This window comes from Folsomia candida, unplaced genomic scaffold (assembly GCF_002217175.1).
Source record: "Folsomia candida strain VU population unplaced genomic scaffold, ASM221717v1 Fcan01_Sc003, whole genome shotgun sequence".
NCBI classification, from domain to species: Eukaryota; Metazoa; Arthropoda; class Collembola; order Entomobryomorpha; family Isotomidae; genus Folsomia; species Folsomia candida.
Window position 1 is genome coordinate 86427 of NW_019091195.1, and position 26605 is coordinate 113031.

At 35.4% G+C, this 26605-nt stretch overlaps 6 protein-coding genes across 9 annotated transcripts; 3 read left to right on the forward strand and 3 right to left on the reverse strand.

The window, feature by feature from the left end:
- The first annotated feature begins 1009 nt into the window (after positions 1-1009).
- Positions 1010-4510, forward strand: LOC110845487 (ABC transporter G family member 20). The gene is made up of 15 exons (XM_022091919.2): positions 1010-1215; positions 1306-1335; positions 1427-1452; positions 1519-1622; positions 1690-1844; positions 1939-2006; positions 2075-2114; positions 2209-2302; positions 2375-2754; positions 2832-3087; positions 3161-3338; positions 3411-3526; positions 3593-3660; positions 3732-4081; positions 4156-4510. The coding sequence occupies exons 1-15, from the start codon at positions 1088-1090 to the stop codon at positions 4371-4373; spliced, it is 2211 nt and encodes a 736-aa protein (XP_021947611.2). The 5' UTR covers positions 1010-1087; the 3' UTR covers positions 4374-4510.
- Positions 4511-4616: 106 nt separating this feature from the next.
- LOC118435116 lies at positions 4617-6076 on the reverse strand. The gene is made up of 2 exons (XM_035850457.1): positions 5806-6076; positions 4617-5746 (listed from the first exon to the last, which is right to left on the reverse strand). Exons 1-2 carry the CDS (start codon positions 5942-5944, stop codon positions 4923-4925), a joined length of 963 nt encoding a protein of 320 aa, XP_035706350.1. The 5' UTR covers positions 5945-6076; the 3' UTR covers positions 4617-4922.
- Positions 6077-12063: 5987 nt separating this feature from the next.
- On the forward strand, positions 12064-13840 carry LOC110847820. Its single transcript, XM_022094829.2, has 6 exons — positions 12064-12284; positions 12360-12599; positions 12680-13051; positions 13119-13337; positions 13396-13605; positions 13680-13840. The coding sequence occupies exons 2-6, from the start codon at positions 12363-12365 to the stop codon at positions 13788-13790; spliced, it is 1149 nt and encodes a 382-aa protein (XP_021950521.2). The 5' UTR covers positions 12064-12284; positions 12360-12362; the 3' UTR covers positions 13791-13840.
- Positions 13841-14883: 1043 nt separating this feature from the next.
- On the forward strand, positions 14884-17162 carry LOC110847379 (delta(24)-sterol reductase). The gene is made up of 7 exons (XM_022094313.2): positions 14884-15461; positions 15535-15640; positions 15709-15827; positions 15915-16009; positions 16086-16611; positions 16670-16845; positions 16920-17162. Exons 1-7 carry the CDS (start codon positions 15126-15128, stop codon positions 17071-17073), a joined length of 1512 nt encoding a protein of 503 aa, XP_021950005.1. The 5' UTR covers positions 14884-15125; the 3' UTR covers positions 17074-17162.
- A 3999-nt stretch (positions 17163-21161) lies between these two features.
- LOC110846343 lies at positions 21162-22834 on the reverse strand. 4 transcript variants are annotated; one of them, XR_004834461.1, is made up of 5 exons: positions 22146-22834; positions 21952-22056; positions 21522-21884; positions 21341-21418; positions 21162-21289 (listed from the first exon to the last, which is right to left on the reverse strand). XR_004834461.1 is itself a non-coding variant. In XM_035850173.1 (5 exons), exons 1-3 carry the CDS (start codon positions 22728-22730, stop codon positions 21546-21548), a joined length of 1029 nt encoding a protein of 342 aa, XP_035706066.1. In that variant the 5' UTR covers positions 22731-22834; the 3' UTR covers positions 21162-21289; positions 21401-21418; positions 21522-21545. The 4 variants fall into 4 exon arrangements, 2 of the variants coding, with proteins under 2 accessions (XP_035706066.1, XP_021948753.1); XM_035850173.1 differs by having other exon boundaries at positions 21401-21418; XR_002547579.2 differs by having other exon boundaries at positions 21179-21239.
- A 358-nt stretch (positions 22835-23192) lies between these two features.
- On the reverse strand, positions 23193-26178 carry LOC110845489. Its single transcript, XM_022091921.2, has 10 exons — positions 25764-26178; positions 25578-25698; positions 25471-25502; positions 24805-24949; positions 24608-24735; positions 24423-24545; positions 24189-24353; positions 23996-24107; positions 23722-23846; positions 23193-23498 (listed from the first exon to the last, which is right to left on the reverse strand). The coding sequence occupies exons 1-10, from the start codon at positions 26086-26088 to the stop codon at positions 23383-23385; spliced, it is 1392 nt and encodes a 463-aa protein (XP_021947613.1). The 5' UTR covers positions 26089-26178; the 3' UTR covers positions 23193-23382.
- Positions 26179-26605: the final 427 nt, after the last annotated feature.

Here is a 26605-nt window from a genome sequence, read left to right on the forward strand (position 1 = left end):
TAAATTCTGCTTCGCAATTTTGCTTCGCAAAAATTGGTGATGTGAGACTACGATGCTCTTACATGTGGCGGTAATATCACGAGTTGTGAAACGGAGTTTAGTACCTACATATTCAATTTGCACAGGTTGCCCCATAAATTTTCACGTATGCATGCACTCTGGAAGTCCTTATTTATTCAAGGTTATCATCTAGAATTATTTATTTTTCACATTTGCTACCCGATACCAAAAATGATTAAAATTGCTTAATATGTATGGCAGCTTATATAATTGGTACTAACTAAATAAGTATGTACGAATACCTCAACCACAAATATATATGCATAAAAGAAATAATCATATTTACTGGCTTTTAATTCAATTTTCCAGGCATAACATAAAATTATTTCACAATAAATCTACTATAAACTTTGAACTTCCCATCATATTTGATTGCAACATAATTTAATAATTGTGTATAAATTCTTACATATGTATATGTACGTGTACGTATGTGCCATTTGTTGTATACGTTGTGGCAGGTATTAATTATGTACACATTTGTTGCACATATATCACAAGATAACACGAGTACTCGTACCTGATCATGGTCAAGTTCGAAAATGATAAACATACATGACCATCCCCAACCTTGGTAGAAGTTTGACGTTAAAGTATTTCCTATGAGAACCGATCACACTTGATGAACAAATATTGATAAAGACGAAACATTGTAAGTTCTTTAGCGAAATATAAAATAATTATGAGGAGATGCCACATCCTGTGTGCTTTAGTATGAATCCAGTTAAAATGGGTATTTTGGAAATTTGATGATTTTTTTGTCAGGTACTACTCAACTTTTCTGACACGTAGTACATATTTATGAAGCAATATCTGCAAATTAACCCAGGTTTAGATCTCTTCAGGTCTTTAAGAGGATGCATATTTGCATTATTTCTTCGATATATCTACATAAGTAGGCATGAAAATCGTGAGAAAGTCGCCCTATCATAAATCACTTTGAGTTTGTCATGATGTTAATTAGTCTTGTAATAAGTGTTAAACTGGATATAGCTTGACGGAAAAATTTTGGAAAAATTATTAGAGTATGGATTTAAGCATGGATTTATCTTTTGGAGAGGTTCCTCCTTTAAAGTTAATTGCGGCAAGGAAATCTTACTCGGACGGTGCTCCTGTATTAAACGGAGTTAATCTCGGCGTGGATAAGGGAACGATGTGGGTTAAGTTAAATTTATGTACATACCAGTGGAAAATGTGCATATTTAGATTAGCTAAAAATGCTACAATGAATTTTATGTAAAACAGATATGCCTTACTTGGTCCGAGTGGATGTGGGTAAGAGTAAAACTTCAAAAAATTGTAACTCCTCTGAATGTAATGGCATGTTGATCTTCAATTAACTTATAACAAATATATTTAAATTTAGGAAAACGACTCTTCTATCCTGCATAGGTTATTTTTTAAACTTTTATTTATTGTTTTTCGGGGTTGACTTAAGATCAAAATTTAATTTCACAGTTGGACTCCAACACTTGAACTCTGGGAAGATTGAAATATTTGGTAGAGACATTTCTGATTATAGAAATGGCGTTGCGGGCAGTGTGATAGGATACATGCCACAGGTTTATAAATACCTATGTTATGCCTTAGCATTTTTACGACGTTACATTTACAAATGTTCATATCCAGGAAATCTCACTTTACGAGCTATTCACGCTCAAGGAAACATTTTTCTACTATGGCATGTTACACTCGATGTCAAAAATCTGTATAAATGATCAGTTGGAAAAGCTGCAAACCTTACTAGACTTGCCACATTTGAACAAATATATTAATGAAATCAGGTAATAATAATAGTTATCGTAAACAGGTGCTTATATTTATGTCCATTTATTTGTGGCCATTTATCAACATTACTTGTGTTTGATTTGGATTCAGTGGAGGAGAACGTCGCCGAGTTTCGCTGGGAGTCGCGTTATTACATAATCCCGAACTTTTAATCCTTGGTAGTAAAATTATTAAAACAATCAATGGCCTACATCAATTCAAAGATAACAAAATTATACATCTGCAGATGAACCAAGCGTAGGGATTGACCCGCTTTTAAGGCTAAAGTAATCACAACTAAATTTGAAGAATTTTGTCTGTAATGTCATCCAAAGGAGAATTTTTGGTCTGACTAACTTTATGCATTCGCATTTTCACCAGGATATGGGGATACCTCACAAGCTTGGTTAAAACTCAACAAACCACGATACTAATCACGACACATTACGTGGAAGAAACAAAGCAATGCGATAAAGTATTACAACATTGTACAATTGTTAAGAGCCAGATGGAAAATTAATTTCATGCAAACTATGCATAATTACAGATCGGTTATTTACGAGATGGAACAATTTTGATCGAAGATTCTCCAAGCAGATTATTAGAAGCGTATAAAGTTACATTACTGGATGATGCCATTCTTGCAGCGTGCAAAGCCAAACAGGAACCAGAAAATAGTTCTGAATTATTTATCTCCAAACCGAAAAGAACAAGTAGCCTCCAAAATAACGTCCAACTCACAGCATTTCGTAAATTAGAGAAATATTTGAAGGAGTCGAGTATCCATGAGGAAATTGTACTTGACAAGATGGCGGCTAATTATTTACCCGATATGAATCAAATTAATTGGGTTTCGCTTAGGAGGGAATTTAGCAGCCTGAAAGCACTTGCAAAGCGCAACTGGATAATCAACATACGATTTAAGACGTATGACATTTCATTATTCCTAATTACATATGTACATAGAGATTTGGCGGTTAATGATAATAACGAAAAAATGACAGGATGTGTGCAATCCAAATAATGACCACACTAATGGGCTGCTTCCTTGCCATTCACGGTATTGGACATGATCCTATCGGGCTTCAAATAGGTGTCGTGAATTATGACAGACCATGTCGAAATGATGTCGCATCCTTTTATGAAAAAATTCAAAATTTTCGAACTAAGTATAGATCTGGAAATAGTGATGGCACGGTCAATAATTTTGGCTGTCAGTTTTTACACATTTTAGTAGGTGACGGCACAATTGTGAACTCGGTATGCATGTTTACTCATATTATTCAAAATTAGGATAAATTACGCATATTTATTAATTTTGTGTGACCTACAGGTGCACAAGGATTCAGAACTTGAAGCTTTAAAATCTTTGAAAATGGGTCACATTCTTGGCTACATTGTGATTCCAAGGAATTACTCGGATTACTTGAGAGACCGAATCGTGTTTAATATTCATGCCGGTAATGAGACCCTGGATGGATCAACAATGTCTGTGCAGCTAGATAACTCAAGTGTGTTATGGGATTTGACATATGAAAATTTGTGTATACTTTGTTGAAAATTTATAATTTTATAATTTTTAGATTATCTCATCTCTTACTACGCTAGAGAATACATTGTATCAAGCATGTCACAATTATTTGAAAACCTTGCCGTCTGGTTTGGCGTGGATAAACGTGTGGTCAATCTTCCTTTAAAGGTATAAGAATAATATTGTTGGCAAATCTGTAAATAATTTTATGTTCTAAATTATTCTACTTTCTAGTTCAACCCAATCCATGGATCTTTGACAGATACTTGGAATCATTATCTAGCACCGGTGTATCTCTTAATGTAAGTAAATGCATAGTTACATAAATATTTTTTTCCAAATTTTTAAGGATCTCGACACCTAACTATTGTAGGGTTTGGGGAATCAATTCGACAATGTCCTCCTTATTTCACAGTCTCGATAAGACTCAAAGTAGTCTTTCCAGAACGCTGGCGACGGGTGTGAGATATCACACGGTCTTATTCTCCTATTACATCGCTGACCTTTCGATAATGCTACCGCAAGCTGTGGTAATTTTCACGCATCTCTGGTGGTATCGAGGCGATGTAATCGTTGGAAGCTGGATTTCTATTTTCGTCATTTTCTACGTCCTCCGTGTAAACATCATAGCTTTGACGACCTTAGTTTCAGAATGTTGCAGAACTATCATAAATTCCATTTTCGTCCAAGTATCGATAGTGATGCTTGGCATATATGCGTCAGGTAATTAAATCTGATCAACTTTTTTTAGTTCTGGAATATTTATAGTGTGGTTACTATCCACTTTTCTCTTTCAGACACATTTTGGCCAATAGAAAGTGTGGCGTGGTGGTACAAACCATTCTGCTATTGTCTGCCCCCGACGAATCCGAACGGAGCGTTGCGCAGCATTATGACGAGAGGCTGGGGGGTGACAAATCCGAAAGTGTTTTACTATGGGATTTTCATCCCTCTGCTGGTATCCGTAATTGCGTTTTTTATAACTGTTCGAGTTGCAATGAGAAGGAAATTGTAATTTTGCGTGAAGAAATCTGTAAATCCACTGTCTTATAAATATGTTTGAATGGGATGATCCCACTAAGCATTAAGCAGATAGAGAGCAATAATTTTAAATCGAATAAAATTTCGAAATAAAGATTTTAGTAAATATTACTCCCGAATGCAATTATATTCATCTGTAAAACTTTCAGAAAATTTGGTTATATATAGGGACACAAATATATAGCTCAAAATACTCATAATTAAAATTTGATGTCAGACTCAAAATATTTATTCACTTTTCTTAAAATTCTTTACATAAAAACGCTAAATTTTTATTTAGCGTCCTTCCGTGTAATAAAATCATTTTACATACATTTATTTCGAAAAAGCTAAACGACCAGCGCCGTACATTTGTGTCCCTATCTGAATATTTAAAAAATTCTTCTGATTGTTGTCGTCCTAAGGCTAAATTTTAGTTTCTACATATGCAACTACTATTAATAATTAATTAACAATTATTGTTCGGTCAATTTAAAATAAGTTAGATCATCAAAACCAAGTCGCTTAATATACGGATCTCGTCTTATCTTAAAGTTAACAATGCTCGCATAATTCCACGCGTTACCCCTTTGATGAAAAACAAAAGTGACAAATTATTAATCTTGAAACGACTTTGATCCCCAATTTTAAGAGCTTTACACGATCTTGCAAAAAGCTTAATGTACAAAATATCTTCTTTGCACCCCTCAAAGTGTTTCCAAGATTTTATAGTTCTTGTGCACTGAGTGAAATAAAATCCCCCAAAGATTAAAACTATTGCCCAAAATATAACAGTAACAAATGCCAAGAAAGCAAGTACGCTAATAAAAGTAACATTCAAAACGGTCCAGTATCGTGTAGCAACGTAGCTTGTAAATATAGCGATCAGCATAAATACGGTGTGAAACGGCAGTATTAACGGTCCATAATTTTCCACCGCCATCGCATGAATTATCTCAATAGATCGGTACTCGTGGGTCAAATTAATCTTAGACCGAAGTTCAGCGGCAGTGCGATATGAGGGTAAATTAAGTCTCAAATCCTTCCAAAGTATTGGCGTCAAGAAAAATATGTAGGTTAGAACGATTTGGAAATGAAGGATATACACTGTGACAATTCCAATGCACGCGAATAGATACAAAATTATTATTGGGAGTAGGATGACGAGTTGCAGAACTTGATGTGTATTGAGCCATTGTTCTGAAAATAGCGACGTCACGTACATTTTGGACATCGGTTGAAAAAACAAATGGCATGGCGCAAAAAAAACGCACATAAATGAAATAGGTACAAATGTGACTAATATCTTGTCCAGTAGCTGACTCGTTTTTCGAGTGTATACGTCCAATTGAGGTAACATCCAGTTATCTGCATACATAAAAATGTTACAAATCTGGAATAATCTCAACTATTACGAGTCGTCATACCATAATATGATTTCAAGTAGAGAATCAAACCATTTACTGCAATTACGACATCTTCCGGCGACATAATTAATAACCAAATTGACAAAGCTGAAAGAAGTTGAAAGCTAAAAGCCAATAAAAGCTGTCCTACATCCAACATGGTCCCCAGATGATAACTGTACGCCGCTTGAACTGCTGTAAATAAAATGTGTTCAATGATTACGGAGTAAACAGCGTAACACTTCCAGTGCAAGTGTTTATTTGTTGAGACAAACAATCTCCCATTGACGGGATCCCATTTAATTGGGGTCACTCCAAATATATTCGATAAATATAGCAGTGATCTTAGAACACTGAAATAAACTTCGGAAAATACATTATTTTGATGAGCTGTGTCTTTAACTTTTGCTCGTTTTCGATGTAACGATGCAATTGATTTGCAACTGCAATTGATTTGCAATTGCGATTTTGCATTGAGCAAAAGGAGAAATGTATCTTTAATTTTCATTCTGAAAATTGTTCCTATTTAGTGGCTACGTTTGAAGCTGTTCTGGACAATAGAACCTGGCTGTCTAGAAATTGGTCACCTTTTATAACAAAATAGTGGTGCTGTTTAATACGAAATCACTTTGACATTAGCGGTAGTAAAGGGTAGCAATTATGTGAATTACACTCGATTCCGGATTAGAATCCGGTCAAAATTCTCCATGGATGATTAGATTACTTTTCACAAACAAATTACGGCCTAAATGCACGATCATTTTGGATTATATGTAGGTATCAATTATTATCGAGATTATTTATTTATCGGTTTTTTTCAAAGAAATTTTAACAGAGAAATGACCGCGCCATTACTACAATTGACTTCCATATTTTGTTTGCTGAAAGAAAATAAATCCTAGTTTAATTGATTGGAGAGATAGTCTGTCCACTCACAGTTCCGCTTTAAACTGGTAATCGATTATAATTACGTCTTCAGTTTAAATTAAATTTTCCGTACTTTTGAGTACCAATTCTTTCGGTTGAATTTCCATTTGCAGAAAGAAAGTCACTGAAAGAACACTTCTACTTAATCACGAATCACAATTTTTTAAACGCACAACCAAACTTTATCGTCCATTTAGAAGTCACTTACAAAATAGGTTAGATGCATGTATAGATTACAGAATATTATGCATATTCCACCCCTTATCCTAAGTTGGAAATGTAATGATTTTTAATATTTGGTCAGACACGTAAGCATATGTACATATGTATATGCAGACATGTAGACATAATTTAACTAATTTTTAATTTATACAAGCTCAAATTGCACATTTCTGACTAATAACTATGAAGTTGCAAATGAGTATATAATTTCTGCTTCGGTTAAAATGTTACATATGTTATGACATAACATATTTAAGTTCAATAAAGGTAGACAATACTTGCAATCGATTCAATTTCAGTTTGGTCCATCATTATTTGCTATACTGCCAAACCTAAAACAAAGGTTTAGAAAAATCCGGTGAACCCTTCGCCCCACTTTCAGCTTATTGCTTAAAAGTACATTTAAGCCATATTTATGTAAAGAGTTAGTTAAATGTACAACTTTATACTTATCGAAATGTGGAAGCTAATTTATTTTTTATAAATGTATAATTATGGTAGGGTTGATGGTCCATTATTTTGCTACCTTAAATCCATGAAACTGAACAGGATGTAAGTAAGGAGTGCAAATGTCAATTGGGACACTAAAAACCCCAAACACATGCAATTTTAAAAAATACTGAACGATTATGCCAGCTAGTTTATTTATTATTAACAATTCGGAACAGACAACTCCTCTTAATCATCAGACCAGATCATAAATACCTGTTTATTTCACGTACTTATTAATTTCCCGTGATCTGATCGTGACGAAGCACAAAAGTATGCATGCTAATAGCCATACAAGGCTTAGGATAGCAGGCATACTAATAGCTTAGGCTTATCCTTACAATGCGATGGTGTGAAGTGTAACCCTCCGATTAGGCTTAAATTTTAAAATTAGGTGGTCCAAGCCAATACAACTAACGTTTCTTCAGGCAGTTTGTGCGATGGTGAGAGTTACTCAAAATATTTGAGGTCAAAGTTCAAAAAACGGCCAACTTTTTTCAGGCGGAGTGAGAAAACTCCACTTCCAGTCTCTTCCCCTCGCTTTGATTTTCACTCCGAAAAATAATTCATTTCAACAATTTTAAATTTAATTTTTTTTGTAGAAAAATATTAATTATTCATTGTACATGTGACCGTATGATTATTTTCATAAAAGTCCACGAAACAATACGATAAACTGCACCAGCTGAATTTGATGAATGTGGGATTGCCACAATTCAGGTCGCAACTAATATTTTTTTTTCTCTAAGACATACGTCGTTTACATTTTTAAACTCGGGCTTTTCTTCATCACCTCATAATCCGCTCGAGTACCAACAATATCGAATCATTGGAACAAACACAGGAGCACTTAAAATATAAATTAATTGGATATTAGAACCAACGCGTTCGAAATGGAAAGCAAGTTAAGTTTTTCCATGTTTATTTACCGTTGGCGAATTTATAAATTAACTTTTATGTAAATTTGTACTAGAAATAAGTAAAAATCGCACTTATTTAAGCATGAAGGCGTATGCGTGAGCGAGACACCTGCAAATCAAAGCGAGGGGAAGAGACTGGAAGTGGAGTTTTCTCACTCCGCCTGAAAAAAGTCGGCCGTTTTTTGAACTTTGACCTCAAATATATTGAGTAACTCTCACCATCGCACAAACTGCCTGAAGAAACGTTAGTTGTATTGGCTTGGACCACCTAATTTTAAAATTTAAGCCAAATCGGAGGGTTACACTTCACACCATCGCATTGTTAGTCTGGTATCGAGTAATTGCTTGCACAGCCTTGCCACTTGCTCATGTATTACGTAAAGTACTTAACTTTTTACATAATAACGTAAAGTTATGCTTTTGATTCTCTTCTGTGTCTCATTTCTTTATCCAGTAAAGTGACACTCTTAAACTATTTTCCTTTACTCTTTATACGGTATTATAATAAGAAAAATAGACAAATGAGTTATCCCTCAAATCTCCGCAAGAACGCATTTTCGTTTAATATGCTCGTAATCTCAGCATGATTCCGCTTTCATCCCAATTTTCCCTTTTGTCGAATCTCTCCAATGTTGTTTATCAATTTTGTTGTCTTCTGGTCACACAAAGTTAGACTCAGCACGAGACCGCAAAATATTATCTCGTTTGTATAGTCTTGTAATATATGAACCTGTTGAACCTGGTTGAGGCATGATTTATAAGCCTCATCTTAGCCTCAACTCTACAAGAATAAATCAGATTATCGGTTTTTTCTTAGATGAGGCTAGATGAAATCATTTAAGTATGCAGTCGTCCAGGTTTTTAGGTAAAAGGTAATCATGGGTCATGCATCCCTAATTGAACGTCCAGAATGAATTATTCGAATCAGTATTTGGCTTGGCCCTTGATGTAGAAGGCTTCGAGAGGAATGTGCGCGAGTTAAAAGTTGATGCTTATTTAGTTTTAAGTAAAATTAAGAATTTAGACCGGCAGAATCCATGAAGGAATGAGAAAGTTTTTTTAAGTTATGGTGAAAGTTCACCACACTCACCAACTTCCAACATGATAAGATCAACCAAACTGTCTGTGTCCCTGTTCAAACCTCCTCGCTTAGAATTTGTTTTTTATAACTCAACATCTCTGCTTAGAGCATCCAGAGCAGAGCAGCTGACGTGTTCTCCTTCGCTCTCTTCTCTTTATTTTTTTTGTTTACATAAAATTTGAAAGTTTTTCGCCACTCCCAACACTACAAAGTGTAGTAACCCCTCCCTATCTGGCCAAAGTGGATAGTGGTAGATGAGATTTTGGATCCTGACCGTGGGTGACCGTTTTTCTTGGGGATTTCTTTCTCTGCGTTTTTTACATTAATCGGACTTCACCTTGGCTGGCGTAATTGACTTTCCCAAATGCAGCTCTCATGTTCCTGCATCATTTGGACTCGGAGGAGATGAACCCTACATGATGCGCTCTGGGGGTGCTCCTCTTTTTTGCACTGAATAGTGCCAAACGTGGCAAGTTTTATTTTTAGTCCATGAAATTTAGAGACGTTTTAGAGTTATCCTAATTCTGTTTTTTAAGAAAAATTGTTTTGCTATTTATGTGCCTTGCTGATCTGTGAACCCGTTATCAATTCATCATCTAATGGAAATGGCGATCCCACCTATGTCCGTCGACGACTTTATTCGTCAAGCCGAGCCCGAGACAAACGTAATAATTCTGGACGGGAAATTAGATCAGCACAAATACCGGACCGTCTATTTTAAGTTGGATTACATAGTTTGGGATGACGATGAATCACTCGGTCCAGTCTGCTATCTTTGTGAAGAAATCATTGAGGACATCACGGATTCGCTTACTAATAAAGGAATAACGTACTCTATTGTCCTCAAGGATCATTTTAACTTGGACGACCCGAATAAATGTGCCCTTCAATGCGTACATTGTTTAAATTATTTTCACAAAAATAAGTGTAACATTTCTATTTCCAATCAATCATATCTCAATATTCTACTTTCTAAAAATTGGACTTGTCCGAAATGTGTGCCTTCATTTGTAATTGCTAGAAAAGATGATGCTGTAACTATAAATTATGACAAGCTATTATTGAAATTAGTAAGAATATTGAACCATTTATGTTATCAAGATACCTTTAGCATGGATATAACCACCTTTCTTATGGAAATTCAAGTTTCATTTAACAGACTTTTTGATAACTTCGGTATTGGATAATTTTTAATTTATTGATTGACTCGTTTTATCGTTTTTGATTTGGAATGTAATGGATTTTAACTGTTGGTTTTATGAGATGGTTACTTTATACCTGATCTATGATGTGTTTTGTGTGTTTTTATATATTTGGTTACATATTTGTTTATTTTTTATGCGTCATTTGTGGAAGAGTATGGTTTTGTGTAGACAGAGTTTTTATTTTGTAATGTGTTATAACTTGTATACCAGTCTTACCAGACTGAATGTGACTAACACTTGAATAAAGGTAAATTGATTGACTGCTATTATCTCATTTTTCAAGTTTTGCTCATTTATTCGTCTCACCACACCTGCTGTTATTGAACGAACAATTAGATTTGGAGTGCAGGCGCAAAATGCGCAACAGCCAATAACAGATACACATATTAAATAGAAAATAATGAGCGTATTTGTACAACGCGTTTATTGGAATTATATAGAAACTTATGGTAAATATAATTTGTTTTGGTTTGAAATTGATTTGGTGGATTCAAGAGAAAATATGATAAAGATGTATGAAAGAACTTTTGAGTGAATTGCCTATATGTTATTAGATTGGTCCAGTATAGAAATTAAATCATTTTATTTACGTGCACTTATTTTTTCTGCTGATATGTACGAACTTTGTATTTATGTACATATATGCATATCAGCTTTTAGTTAGGGAATGCAATTCTTTAGTTAGTGCAAATAAGTATATTTTAACTCAAAATCACAGAGCGGTACATATATAAAATGCTCAAAATTGATGACCATCTCCGTAGTCTGGAAGAATTTCGTAGTGCATGAAATATGTATGAATGGGTGTTTTTCTTTTGTCTCTATCTACGTCACGTGTAAGTACATGTATACGGTACTATTTAATCAAGAAAGTGCTCTGCGAAAAGCCAAATACGTCTAGCTTTCACCAAGGATATATAAACTATTATTATAACTCTGACAATGCTCGTCCCTGTTAGTAGGTAGGCCAATAACTCGCATCGTCAAAAAATCCTCTTGCGTTTTTTCGCACTGGCTGCCATAATTGTAATTATGTATTGTCTGCATAAATATATGCGAATTTTTCTCGGTGACCATAGAGGACGAATTTTCAGGTTGAAAAATATCCAAACCGAACCGAATGATTAGGTTCGGATGGATACTTTATCCGAATGCCGGATAATGACTCTACCGGAATTGTCACAGCTACCGTGGATCGACTTTGACCATGTGCTACACATTTTGTGAGATAAGAGTGAGTGAAAGCATCTTTCAGCTTGCTCATTATAACTGCACGCTTAATAAAAAAACATATGTCCTGTTGTTTGTCCAGAGAAACCATACACCTACTCTGGTCTGGTCAGTTAATGATAATGTCATCCTCAGATTGATTGATCGATCTCTCCAAAAACTTGATCTAGTTGCTACTGGTCACTTCCTAGTTTAGTCTCAGCGATGGAGGTTCAAAATTTTGATGCAATTTCTCAAAGTCAGAGTCAATTTTCAAATATACATTTCGAAAATTTCCCAAAAGGCTATTCTGCAGAATCAGTGGATGAACTGATTTGCAAATTATTTGACCCATTACTACGAGTTGGTTATTATTTACTGTTGATACCATTCCGGCTTAAGGAGAGGAATGGGATTTACCACATTCATACCAATTCAGTGCAGAGGGTGAGTTGTTTTGCAAAATCATTGGTAACCATGGTAAAGAAATATTTCTGAAATTATTGGCTAATGTTTCACTAGATTATGAGCACCCTTGTCTTCACCCTAGTATTTTTATCTGGGGTGTCGGATTTACGTCATCATTTTGAAAAGGGACTGATGCCACATCCCGAGAAAGCATTTGTTTGGAGCTACTCACTAATTCTAGAAATAGGATATACTCCAATTTGGTTTAAGACTTTTTGGGGAGGAAAAAAATATTTTGAGAAATTAATCAGGAAACAAAAAATTAATGTAAATCAAGTAGAATCTAAATCACTGGTGAGATTATATTTTACACAATTTCTATCCATGTAAAAGTATGTAAGTGTATTTCCATCTTTAAATTTTTCTACATTTAGTGTCCCAAAATTATAATGGGGGTCGTAATCTACACAGAAATGAAATTACTACTTGAGCAAATTTATAGCGACATAGTTGTCAAAGGATGGGTTGGGATGTTACAATATTACGGTGGAATTGGACTGTATAACATTCACTTTCGAGACGACGAACAATTGGAAGAAGAGGAACTATTTTCACATTGGAGTATTTTCATTTTCTCAATTGGTAGCACGCTGCTAATGAACTTGTTGCGACAAGTTGAACATTTAGTCGAAGTTATGGCTATCGTTGGAGCAGTGGCGATGTATTGGACAAGTTGTAATTTTATTAAGTGTTTGAATCGATATGATTCATTTACTGGGAATAATAATTATTATTATTCTGATGAGGTATGGAAATTCTTATGCAGTTGAGTGCTAATAAGGAAATACATTCGATTATTATGTATTTTTCCAGATAATAAGAACGTACTTGAGTTTTGTTGAAATGATGTCTACCATAAATTTTATTTGTGGATGCATCGTACTCATTTACATGTTGGGAATGGTTCCCACATTCGTTTGGTGTGTGTTTGGAATTTTTGAACTAAATTCATTTGAATATTTACTGTATTACGTGCATAAATTTATCATGCACTCGAGTTTGCTGATTATTGCGGCGGAGGCCAATGCAGAGGTACTTACATCAATATTTGCTAAATATTTTGAGAAAATAAAGGGTGAATGATTAATAGGCTAGTAAATTTACTGAATGGATTATGAGATTCGTCACTGGTCGTCATAGAAGAAATGATAACGAAAGCATTGCGGAGTTGGATCAAGATAGAAGAAAAGATGATGAATTTTCAACATTTCTCAATTTTTCACATAGAGAAATGTGTACAAATCCTGTTGGATTGAAGGGTGCTGACTTCTTTACTATTTCGTACGGATTTATTGGAACGGTAATTGAACAGTATTATTTATTTATTTATTTAGAAATTTAATGGAGTAACATTTGGTAATAATTTAACCGCAGACCGTGAGTGTCATCGTGACATATGCCGTTATCATGTTACAATTTCAAGTTGAAAAATATCAAAAATTAAATAAACTTAATTCAACAATGGGATGCAATTGTTCCGAGTGAAAATATGAAGCAAAATAAAGAACAAGATTGTCTTAAATGAGAAAGTTTAATTGTACGCGAAAAAAGTAATTTAATAACACCAATGCTAATCACTAAATGCACAAAAATTGTCCAATTACACAAGCCTATTGCATATTCTGTTACATAACCATGTACGCAACTACCCAAGGCAGGGCAACTACTGGATAAATACATTTGCCCATTCTCCATCAGAGTTCGGAAAAACTCCGGAACCTTTCTAGAAAAATTCAACCCCAGAGGTTTTTGCTGGGTTTTTAGGGTTTTTGTAGGGTCGGTATTTATGTGGGGTTTAAAGCACTCAAAGCTATGAAAATTTTGGTATATAGATAGTACATTCTATTTCTGAAATAAGCATATTTTCAAGGATGCCCCTGTGTTATCATGGTGGCATACCTGAAAATTCATATGTCAAAATGTTCAGAAACCAGAGGAGATTACTAAAACTTATAAACTTATAAACTAAATAAACTTTACATAATATAAAACCGAAACATTGAGGAATAAGTGTACATACATACCTAAGTTTCAATTCAAACTAAATACCAATATGCAAGTAACTAACTAACTATATATGTAAATTCCCAAATTATGTCAACCAAATTTTTATCAAGTATGTAAAATGTTTACAAACTGTTGTATTGCTAATGTTTCTATTGATCGATGAGAACTCGACGTGAATACCCCCATTATTTAACAGAATCTTTTCAGATGTTACCTCTTAATTGCGCAAGCTAAAAATTGTATAATCCAGTCTAGCCTTTCTTATTTTCCAGAGATATGAAGTGGATATTATGAAGGATGTTTAAGTTAGAAGGGGGAAATTTTAGGCGTTGTATCATCTTATGATACAACGCAAAAATTTATCGAAATTATATAAACGACTTATGTAAATACGATGAACTGAATCGTACTTAACTAGCCGTTTAGAATTACGTTTAGAATCCCATGCTTCTGATGTACATATTTCATATTACATAAGAAATATGCATATCCACATACATGCGAGGAGTGAAAAACTTGTTTTGACCATGCACTTAGTCTATGGATTTCATTTATTTGGGTTAATCTACGAAGTAACTTGCTAGATGCTATAGGGGTTTAATCAAACAATAGCCTTGTTTCCCTGCAGATAAATTGCACTTGCATAATTTCTCCCACAGACCTCCCAAAGTACCTATTGCGGTGGAAATTTTGTTGCAAAACGAGGCCTGGTTTTAGCCTATCTCGTCTCATCCCACAAGGAAATACGATATAAAATTATCACGATATTATCCCTTTGGTTTAGTAGCACTTGCATTTTCCAGCAGACCAACAATGCCGATTCAACACCCCACTCGTTCAATTTTGCGGTCCATCTTGGACTTCGTTATGCTAATTGTTGTTTTAATTTTCACCGGACCGTTTGTTAAAATATTTGATTATTTCAGCATGAGTAGTCGAAATTGTTTTACAACTCACAAAAGACATGCCAAAAAGGTTGCAAACGTCCAAGCCCAAGTTCGACGATGGATTCAGGGTGGGAGAAAAGGTCAAATGTGCTCGGCGAGACCAGGGTGGAAGAGCTTCTCGATCCATAAAGTTGACAAACGAGGCTTCTACCAAGTGGAGGTGGATTTAAATGACATCATTGAAATCGACGTGGTAAAAAAGGTGAGAAAAGGCTTTAAGGGTTTCCTTATCTAGTTAGCAGAGAAGCAAATCCTTTTTGGTTTTATATGCTCAGAGGTTAACCATTGAGCCTGGAATGATGATGGGACAACTAACCAAAATACTTACTGATAAGGGATTTACCATTCCGGTGGTTCCAGAATTGGATACTTTAACAGTCGGTAAGACGCTATCTCATAGTTTTATGGGTGGCCTCATTTATTTATGCAAGTCATTGGCAATTTTTCAGGTGGACTAATATGTGGGGGAGGTATTGAGACGAGTAGTCATCACCATGGATTATTTTCAGATGTTGTGACCTCTTTCGAGTTGGTTACGGCTGATGGCGACGTTCTGAATTGTTCAGAGGTTATAAATCCTCAAATTTATTCGAGAGGAATACGTTCCAAATTTTAACGATTCGAAAAAAATTATACCTATAAACTTCAATTTCAGACTGAAAACTCGGATTATTTCTACGCTGTCCCTGGTTCTTCAGGGACGGTTGGGTTTCTCACTTCCGCCACGATACCTCTCATCCCTGCTGGAAAGTAAGTCTGTAAACACATTCGAGAAAACCCGTCTATCGTCTATTATCACTAATTTCATCCAAACCCATATTCCCAGGTACATGCAAATCGAGTACGTCCATGTCGATTCGATCCCCAACGCCGTGAAGCTAATGCAGCAAAGGAATAAGAACCACGCGTACGTGGAAGGCATTATTTACTCGATGACCGACGTAATGCTCATGTTTGGCGACATGACCTCCAATCCGTCCGACCCTTCTCGCATAAATTATATTAATCGATGGTACAAACCGTTTTTTCACAATATCGTGGAAAATGTGATGAACAATATAAAATCGTCCAAAAATAATGCCAAATACATTGAATACTTTCCTCTCCGTGACTATTTTCATCGACATTCGCGAGGAATGTTTTGGCAAGCGGAGAATACATTGCCTGCGTTGAGTAACCCACTAATTTTGCTTCTCTTTGGGTGGTTGCACCCCCTAAATACGCATGCCGTTTGGAGACTGCTTCCAAAATTTGTGATCAGATTTATTACTGGTGATCAACTCCTTCAAGATTTTTGTGTCCCAACTGTAAAATTGGACGAATTTCTGCAAAAATGTGACACGATTTTCAAGGTTGCTTAAGAATTATTAATTAGCCAGTACTATTTACTAAAAAATTACACTGACCCAGGTTTACCCGATTTGGCTTTGTCCCGTGAAAATGCAAAACAAATCAATGGCAAAGACGCCAGAGATTTACGGTGGGGATTACATGGATCTTGGATTTTATGGACCTCCTATCAACTCAGAGCACAGCATTTCTGATAGAATTCGCGAATGTGAACAGTACATGTTAAAAAATAATGGGTAACATTTCCCCACAAACTAATGATGAAATTGCAATTTTTTCAAAATAGTTAAAAAAATTTATTATTATTAAGATTCCTTGGAATATATGCGGAAATATTTTTGACCAAAGGAGAATTGCGCCAAATCCATTGTACAGCTGCGTACGATAAAGTTCGTAATTCATCGAGCAGTTGCAGGCAAGGTTTTCCAGATGTTTTCGACAAGATTACGAGACGAATTAAATAGTTTTTTGAAGCAATTCATGCTAATTCATATGTACATCATGTGAAAAATAAAACCATCTTTGCCCAAATAAATTTTTTTAATGTGAAGTCCCGGATTTCATCAAGTTTAATATTTGTCATACTCGTACATGTACATACATATGCACCCATATCTTTGTAGATAATTAGGTAAATATAGTTCATTTTGTTGCGTTAAAGACGTTAAAGGTGTATATAATTTGCAAGAAATTGTAAAAAAAAGTGAGATTGTCCTTGCATGCATGTCTTGCCAAAGTCATGTCTGTACTCCAGTCAGTAATGAATGTATGTAAATATGTAAGTGAACGATTGTCAAGTTAAAAATCTTAAGGCGATGATGAATGTACATGTGCATGTACCAAAACAGTCTCAACTTAGAAGTATGTAACAATCGCAAATAAAGCTTACAAGAAATCGTTAGCAAATTGCACGAGTAATTTATAAATTATTCATAAATACGTTAGTGCACGTGTACGCGTACTGTAGTTATTATAATTTTCATGGCCCTTCTCCTGCAAAACTACACAAATTCTTTAAAACGGATGCAGTAATAATCAATATAAACTTTGAGTACATTAAACCTTAGGATTATGTAGTTCTAAGCTACACGTAAACATATGTATATTACTTATGTAAAAAATAGTATCAAGTGTTCAGAAAATCAAATCGTCATGTTAATTTTTTTTACTTTGAACTTCATGAGACAAGTATATCCATACATGATGTGTAATTATATGCCCAAATACATATATTGTAGAATACCTTCATTTCATCTGGTAGAAAGTCAAGCAGAAATACTCCTTGATTTAGAGCTATGTAATTTATATATTTTTCCGGATAAATTAAACAGGAAATTGAATATATTTAGTTTCGATTTCGTCATTTCGACTAGGGATTCCAATCCCGGACGATTTTTTAAATCCCGGGAATCGGGAATCCCGGTTTTCGCCGTGACAAATCCCGGGATTTTTTCCCGAAATTCAAATATTACCGGATAACTTAGTCAAATTATGGTGCACATGGCTCTAAAAGTACCGAGCCTGAGCATATTTATAATACTTACATTACATATTACATAATATTTACATATCTACTGATGTGTGTTTTCCAAATATGTGCATTCATAAGTATTATTATAAAGTATGCTATTTTCTGGCATACACATGATAGTAACACAAATTAGCGAGCATATTGTTTTGCCTGCTATGATAAATGCAAAATTTCGATGTATTGTGGTAGCTCAATTTTCGTCATCTATCTTGGAGAGGTGATGAGAAAAAGTTTGATAATTTCATTCCAGAAAACATAAATAATTAATCAAGTGTTCGCCACCATGTTAACCAGAAATGCACAAACTTAAGTTTAGCAGTATTATTTGGCCTAAATCGCGAACAATTATTCAAAAACTACAATTGGACATGGAATTTGGCAATTCAAAAATTTCAAGCTCAAATATACGAACTACCTCGTTCAGTCAAAAAGCTTTTCATTCAGCCTTAAATTCATCGACTAAAATTTGGAATCACTTGTAACGTTTTAGTGTTTTTGGGCATACGTGATTTCGGATTCCATAATTATGCCGAAAATACGGCGTTCTTTTTGCTTCAATTTAATATCTGACATCTAAATTAGAAAATTTTAAGTTCCATGTTGTATTAAAAATTGTATTTGTGAATTAAATACAAAATTTGGATGAATATTCGAAAAATACGGCTACCAATATTGTTTAGAATGTAAATTTTCGACTTTAGGATCAATTTTGACTGGTTATGCTCTTCAAAGCTTTTTCTTACCAATCATATAACCGAAAATTATATAGAACTGCTATTAAAATAGTAAATTACAAGTAATTTCACTTCTGAATGACAAATTGAAAAATCCCGAAATTCCGGGATTTCAGTCATTCAAATCCCGGGAATTCCCGGGAATTAAATCCCGAAAAATCCCGGGACTGGAACCCCTAATTTCGACAAATATCTATCTACATTTGCATAATTTAAGATGTATTTCCATTCCTATTCGTACTGATGTGCGTTTTGTGAAGTTTTCCATATACTGATTCAACTTTAGGTTTTGCTTATGCAGGGAAGGGGAACTACTTATTTATTTAAAGACTTTTATGATATCTTACACAATGTACTTATCTATCCAATAAATTTTGAGTTCCTTTGCAATATTGATTCATTTCGATTGGGACGACAAGGTTAAAGTTTGTTTCAAACGGGTCACAGAAAGTGGTCAATCAGTTACTACTACGTCCAAAAACTCCTGGAAAATCATCATGGTGGTTACTCCGTTAATGTGGAAATCTTTAGACCAACTCGAAAAATTGTTTAGTTACATGTGGACAAATCCCATCGAGTGGAATTCTAAAAATGGCAGAATGGAATACACTAACAGCTACGTTCAACTTGTCCCTTGGCTGGGATCTATTACCTGCACTTTCACAATTGTCATAATTCCTTCGTTCATCATCACGTGTTCCGAGTTTTATGGTGTTGTGGACATACCATTATCCGAATTAATACTAACTTTGGCCCTCCTCCTGTTATTCATCTTAGGTTGTATCTTGGAAATTATTTTACTCCTGTTTTGTGAAAGAATAACTTGCTCGGCTAACTGTCTAACATATTTGGAAAGAGAACTGAGATTAAGTAAGTTGCATATTTATGTATGTATCGAATAGATATGCCCGTCTGCCTTTTTTGCACTATGATAACTGGCGTAAAACGGTAGGATAGGACGGACCCCATGCCGTATTGGCCCCATGCCAAACATCAGAGTTGACCGGTGAGGGTCATTTAAATATTCAGTCGATCATCAAATTTGGTGAATTGATGCGAAACTTGACATCAAGGGAAAAGTGGGCTCATATCATATCTAAGGAGTACTAAAGAGTTTCATGAAAACTGAAAGAAGAAAAAGAAAGTACAAGAAAAATTATTTTAAATACGGTAGAATGGCCAATGGGCCTCACCGGTTTTATTTAGGATTTAAGAGTAACTGGCTCGAGGTTATTTTAATTTTTTCGTGTAGATTTTACTCCTCACTCATTATGAATTAATATTCGTGGACTCACATATTACTATATTTTCAGAATCCTACTTCAGTGGTCACCGTGACTTCCTTGGCATCACATTAAACGCATGTGTTACTGCACTTGCAATCTACCCAATCACATCAATATTCTTCATTTATGAAGGATTGGATCCTTTGTACTTGCTGGCAAAATATATGATTTTTTCCTCTAGGTCAAATTCACAATTTGTAATTATTGTCACGCTTTTTCGACTCCTCATAATTATTTCGTTCATTCAAATATGTCGCTTGTTCGCGTTAATATTTTGCGCAATCACCGTTTTGTGTCATGTTGTCCTCAGCTGCATTAATTGGATGACACGCACCTCCCGTAAGCTAATTTTTGGGCGCGATTCAGCAAGGAGAATTTTACTGGGTCACGACAAGTTACAAATAATAATACAAAACGTACAGACTGAAATTAGTAGTTTGCAAGCAGTGGTATTGCTTACTGGACTCGTGCTCAGCATTTGTTTTAATTTTGTGACGATTAAAATGTACCACGTGATACCGATGCCGTTGTATTTGTTCTTCCCCGCGGTGGGGATCACAATTCCAATTATCATTCAAATAATGCTCCCCATGCTGATTGACGTGTACGAGGAGGGAGTGGTGCTTGACTGGAGGTGGAGATGTACCCTTTTGGCAACGAAGGATAGAAAACATTTAAAGAAGAAATTGAAAGGGATTAAAATTCTAAGATTATATGCCGGATTGAACGATCATCTGTTTTTCTTTACGAAAATGTCCACAAAGTCGATGTATTATTATACAATTTTGAGCTATACGATTTCATCATTGTTGTCCATGCAGGTTGGCGTTGGTTACTTTAACTGACGCCAAACTATGGGGAAATAGTCACCTTTGTAAGTGTTTTTAGTTTATTATTTGAAATGTGATTTACTTATTCCGTAAGGATACCATTTGATAATTCCATGCTCTTTGGTTTTACTTATGATAAATCAATAAACTTATGATAAATAAATGTATTTGCTTATGTACGCATGCACTAAATTTCTTGGTCAAATGTTCTTAATCATCATTACGTCGTGCATCCAGTGTTGCTCATTTCTAGCTCCACAATATGTGCATGTGAGTTATACAAACACAAATATCCGGTCCTAAGTTTAGTCAATTGTAAAAACAAGTAACAAGTAAAAATATGTGCTTACGAGTTGATGACTTTTCCAGTAGAAGGATTAAATAAAAACTGTATGAGCATAAGTACATACATACGTTACAGGGAACTCCTGTAATTTGCGAAATATGTGCTATGTTACTTTTATTTGCATCCGACATCACTACACTCATGTGACTTATGCATAAATTCATAATATTAAAGACTTGACATACTTGACATAATTTGTTTGCCGAATCTCAATTTCGGTAAGCACACCAAAATGGATTCCTAGGCTCAGTTATCTTTCCACTTCCTTTGTTGTGAAGCCGATAAGAAAATACTAATATTGACCCAATAAACAGTATACCCGCTACTGCTGCACAAACGACAATAATTCTGTCTACAGGAAGTGATGACTGGTGCACAAGTGGGTCGACATCATACTCATCCTCGGCGTCTGCAGGCAGCGGGGGGCACACATCGGTTACTTGTGAATTTCTTAAGTCTACCCCAGTAATATTTTCTATAGGATCTCCCACCCTTTGTTGAACCATTTTAAAGTAGAAGTCATTAAATGTGACAAAAGCCTGGATTTCCTAAATGTGGAAAAAATATTTTTTTGAAATTCATATTTATGCATTGAGGATAATTATGATAACGTACAGATGAAGATGGACTATTGCCGCTCCAGGTCGTTTCCGCACAAAGACTACTATTGCCGATGTGAGCGGGTATTAAACTGTATGTGGAAGCGTCTCGCTTCAATTGCTTTGAAACAAAATGTGTAATTTGAATTTTTAAATTTATTATTAAAATTGTAAAATGTGTGTGAAAACTATGTATGCATTTCTACTCACCGTTACCACTAAACTGTAAACGTCTTCGGGAAACGCTCCCTCAATGCCGACACCGTAAAGCAAGTATTCCTCACTTTCCGGATCAAATGCAAATTTAATTCGAATGGTTTTTTGTGAATCTAAAATATCACGAATTTCTCGTGGTATTTGGAATGCAACTTCGAGAATGTAAATTCCTCCGTCTCCCCAAAGCTTGATCGGCTCCTCAATAGTGTCACGTTTCTCTCGGGATGAAGTGTCAGAGTTGGCAGCGGTCATGGGACAATTAGAAAATTGCTGATTTTCTTCGTGTGCAAATGTTTGGATGAACTCGACGGGTTGAACATTTTTTGTTTTAACCGAGATAATTATTTTACAAGAAATTGTGATGGAGAGGCAACTGGAATTGTCCCATTGCTGGGTTGGTCTTTGGATTTGCACATCTGGTTCAGTTAAGGTCTCGTCGTTAATATTTTCGTCTGAAGCGAAAAATTTATCAAATGGATCTTGAAATTCGGTCGTGTCGATTACTGAATTTTCAATGCAAGGCAAACTAACTGAACTAAGAAATAGAAATATGGCAAATGCAGGATGAAAAATATTCATTTTTTGTAAAAAAAAACGTGAGAAACTGGAGTTGAACTTTATGTATGAGAGTTTTTGAGGAAGTGAAAGCTTGATGTGGTCAGAAGTTTAAATGAAATGAAATTGAAAGTGGGGCAGTGGAGATGTTCCTTATTTAAGTACATATTTTAGTGTTTACATGAATAACAAAATTGTACTCATACGAAGGGATCTGAGCTCGTTTGTTTTGTTAACATACTCCTTATCGGGATTCACCTGGATTCTGGTTTGTGACATGATACCTCAATGACGGATCACGAATCGGTCAGTCACACCATACATACATATTTGCATTCTACAACGGTTGCAATTTAACCCAAATACGAAGAATTTATTTTTGTTGGCCATTCAACTCACGCACATGGAACGCGTGTATGAATCATATCCTGCATTTTCGCAGGATTTTTTTAAATGTTCCTGAGTAACTGGAAGAATACTGATAAATTGATGTTTTTCAACATGTTTATTTACTACAAATTTACTTCAAGTATTTAACAAATATAAAAACAGGTAATAAAAACAATTTGTAATTTAATTACGAGATTTACAGGAATTAAAACAGGTGCATTTTGTACAGAGTTAAACGAACAATGTAATGGTTATGATTTAACAGCATTTTGCTTGTAACTCTTTCTTATCGAATAATGCTGCATGGTTGTTGAATGTAGTTGAGGCAATAACCACGATTTCCAGTATCACCTGTCTCATTTCCATCGGTGTGGTAGTGGATTCGAAACGGTTTTACGTAACCTGTAAAAAATGAAACACATAACCGTTAGCCTAATTAAGATAGATATGAATTCATATCTACAGAAACACCTGTTTGAGACGTCTTTGGAAATATTGCAAAATATATAAATTGTACTAAATACCCAAATTAGCTTATAATTTACAAAATTAGTAGACGCGTAGTGTAACCGTCCAACCAAAAGTGTTATTCAACCTAATGACACATTAGAAATTAGAAACTCACTGTAAACTGGACTTGGGTTTGTGCTGGTCTCGGAATTGAAAACATCGCCACAAATTCTGTCCTGACAGACGGCCCCACCCGACTGCTGAGTCCGACCAGAGTTTGTTGCGCATGGAATGGTAATCCTGGAATAAACACATAAAGATGCTAATTTTTTGCCAAGGAGAGACACAATTACAATTTGGCAATAGTATAGTTTTATACGGAAAGCATTTCAGGTGGTTGGATGATAATGGATATTGTTTTATTGAAGTACAGCATATTTTCTACTCACCAATCAGTCGGACACTGGTTTGCCCCCGTGACCGAACCAGTTTGACCTTGTCCCGTTAGGAAGAACGCCCTCGACCTTTGAGTCGTCGTTGGCTGTATGTTGCTGAATTGAACTGAAAATAATTATAAGTAGTTTTATGATTAATTTGAGCTACATGTAATTCATGCATAGATTTACAAGTAATTTTCCTCACCATTATCATTGCAAGCAGTGTACCGAATCCCGCAGAAGTTTCGTTCAACACGGACACATGAAGTGTAATCCTGATTGGAGAGCTGTTGGCCTGACGTGAAGTCGAAATTGTAAGAACGAATGACTCCACTGACTCCCCGGTAGTATTGCAGACACCCTTCCGGAGCTAAAAATATTTCAAATTCTCAGTAAACTGGTTTTATGTAGTAGATAGATTTTAAGTTAAATTTGACACCTTTTCCCAAATCTCTGCATTTAATCTGAGTAATTTTTATTTTCCAAGATCTAGAATATGTGGGTCCACTGGTCACCATGCTTATCGTAACGGGGCTGTTGTCCACGCCCACGTCGATGTACACTGTACATAACGAAGATTATGGTAGTAATATGTTTTGCATGCTTAAAATATGTTTGTCCTACTGTGATTTCCAGTATTCACGCCGCAAATGATTGGAACGGCTGTCGAAGCACCGGAAACAATGAACTGATCGTTGTTGCATATTCCGTTAATTGACGGTTGGGCAAGCACGAAAGAGTCAAAGTCGAGTCTGGAAATTGTATGCTTTTTGTCATTAAATTTGTTCTAGCATGGTTCCGTCTTGGAATTATGTATGTACCTTAATTGACACACATCTGGGGAACACTTGTACACCGTAAGTTGACAACTGCCAGTTCCATCGAAAGAACCACCCGGGTTAGTGAGTCCATTATGGGTGAAATAAGTACCATTTTGGTTGGTTGAGGCTCCACAGGTTTTCGAGACTGAAATTTGAAATTTCACAATAATACGAAATATCGTCGGAGAAATGACAAGTTGTCATAAATTATTTAACAGTGGTTACATCAAGAAAATTCAGTATAATTAGCAAAGACTATCGATAAGATTACGTGCATAAATTGCACAACAACTACATAAGTGCATATATAATTTATTGCGTCAAGTGTTTTCCTACGTAAAATACGCTTTATATAAAATGCATGCATACATTAGTATGGCTGTACTCATACCATACGACTTTTATCTTGTTGACAAAAACTAAGCTCATCACACGATGGAAATAACTTTTTTAATCGACTTAGCAGTAAGTACATGCGACAAAAAATTTAATCTTGGGATGATTATTATCTGACATAAGTAAAAATGTGAGTTTTGACATTTACACATGTCAGGAGGAAAATCCATTGAACGTCAATCATTTTGCAGTGCACTTCACACTGCACTCGTCACGTCTCATTACCAACAATTGGGAATTTAGTATAGATAATCATTATGTATCACTTACACACACAGCATGCACCGTACCCTTTCGCACACCTGTGTATATAAATCATGTCAAGAAAAATGCACTAAAATTTGCTCCAACAAAAATTTGCGATGAAAATGGCAAACCTTCCATTTACAGCGCCACCCCGTCGGTAACACTCCGCTTGTGGAAAGCACGTCCCATTGTCCCCACTGGTCGAGAGACACTCCGAGTTGTCGAATTTTACCAGCGTGAAGAGCGACAAAACTGTAAAAAGTTAAATATGCATATAATTCCTCTTTTAGCTTTCTTCTTGGCTGAAATTTCCCTACATCTCGAGTCCCGCTCGGAAACTCCCTTCCCGTTATTGGTACTGGTACTCCGATTTTGATAAGACGGCAGCTTATCGGGAAGGAATGAGACGTACGAATTTGAACTATGTCCCTGTTTTGAGCTGCCATGGTAACTACTTCTTCTCACATTATCCGGTTTATTTGTCGAACTGGATCCCCACCAACTACTAAAAAATGGGATTTGTCGTTTCCATCTGCTAACACTGCTTCTGAAACTGTCGACCCCATCAATTTTTAAAGTCAGATGCACCGCGATGATAAAATAGACCAGGATCAGTCCGACAACAAGAGGTTTGGATGTCATGATGATGAACAAATAACACTAACGATCGCTTTGGCGACACTTAAAGACACTGAATGTACCGACGAGAGCTCATGACATCAACTAAAGGGAAACCGACAACTTAATTGAATTTTATTAAAAAACAATCATCACAAAAGTTAGAAACTGTGACTTATGCAATATTTCATTGTCGTAAATTGTATATGAAATGAGATGTTAGTTTACTACGTACTTGTCGGATGCGAATGCTCATCGGTCATCCTCGTAAATAAATATGTATGTATTGTTGGAGAAAGTCCATTTCGACAATAAAGGAATGAGGCTTCGGAATAATATGACTTGATCACTCAGTGTGACAACAATTAGCAGTCATAAGTTTCATATCAGGGATGCATTTAGTCAACCTTTGATGACACGCATTTTCGCTCAAGCAGCGTGACCACGTAGGTACATATGTACTAACGTAAGTGCAATGACGAGATCAGACTACTGTCTCATTCTACGGTACTGGCGGTGTTTATGTTCCGCCGTGTTACTT

Bases quoted from the DNA above. Each gene is read 5' to 3' on its own strand.
- LOC110845487 (XM_022091919.2), top strand. From the start codon at position 1,088: ATGGATTTAAGCATGGATTTATCTTTTGGAGAGGTTCCTCCTTTAAAG. The intron at 1,623-1,689 runs GTTTATAAATAC...GTTCATATCCAG, and splicing joins TGATAGGATACATGCCACAG to GAAATCTCACTTTACGAGCT. The intron at 1,845-1,938 runs GTAATAATAATA...ATTTGGATTCAG, and splicing joins AAATATATTAATGAAATCAG to TGGAGGAGAACGTCGCCGAG.
- LOC118435116 (XM_035850457.1), bottom strand. From the start codon at position 5,944: ATGTTGGATGTAGGACAGCTTTTATTGGCTTTTAGCTTTCAACTTCTT. The intron at 5,747-5,805 runs GTATGACGACTC...TTATGTATGCAG, and splicing joins CTACTTGAAATCATATTATG to ATAACTGGATGTTACCTCAA.
- LOC110847820 (XM_022094829.2), top strand. From the start codon at position 12,363: ATGAGCACCCTTGTCTTCACCCTAGTATTTTTATCTGGGGTGTCGGAT. The intron at 13,052-13,118 runs GTATGGAAATTC...GTATTTTTCCAG, and splicing joins ATTATTATTATTCTGATGAG to ATAATAAGAACGTACTTGAG. The intron at 13,338-13,395 runs GTACTTACATCA...AATGATTAATAG, and splicing joins CGGCGGAGGCCAATGCAGAG to GCTAGTAAATTTACTGAATG.
- LOC110847379 (XM_022094313.2), top strand. From the start codon at position 15,126: ATGCCGATTCAACACCCCACTCGTTCAATTTTGCGGTCCATCTTGGAC. The intron at 16,010-16,085 runs GTAAGTCTGTAA...CCATATTCCCAG, and splicing joins CCTCTCATCCCTGCTGGAAA to GTACATGCAAATCGAGTACG. The intron at 16,846-16,919 runs GTAACATTTCCC...ATTATTATTAAG, and splicing joins TACATGTTAAAAAATAATGG to ATTCCTTGGAATATATGCGG.
- LOC110846343 (XM_035850173.1), bottom strand. From the start codon at position 22,730: ATGAATATTTTTCATCCTGCATTTGCCATATTTCTATTTCTTAGTTCA. The intron at 22,057-22,145 runs GTGAGTAGAAAT...TTTGTTTCAAAG, and splicing joins TTTACAGTTTAGTGGTAACG to CAATTGAAGCGAGACGCTTC. The intron at 21,885-21,951 runs GTACGTTATCAT...TTCCACATTTAG, and splicing joins GCAATAGTCCATCTTCATCT to GAAATCCAGGCTTTTGTCAC.
- LOC110845489 (XM_022091921.2), bottom strand. From the start codon at position 26,088: ATGACATCCAAACCTCTTGTTGTCGGACTGATCCTGGTCTATTTTATC. The intron at 24,546-24,607 runs GTAGGACAAACA...CGTTATGTACAG, and splicing joins CGTGAATACTGGAAATCACA to TGTACATCGACGTGGGCGTG. The intron at 24,108-24,188 runs GTGAGGAAAATT...AATTATTTTCAG, and splicing joins CACTGCTTGCAATGATAATG to TTCAATTCAGCAACATACAG.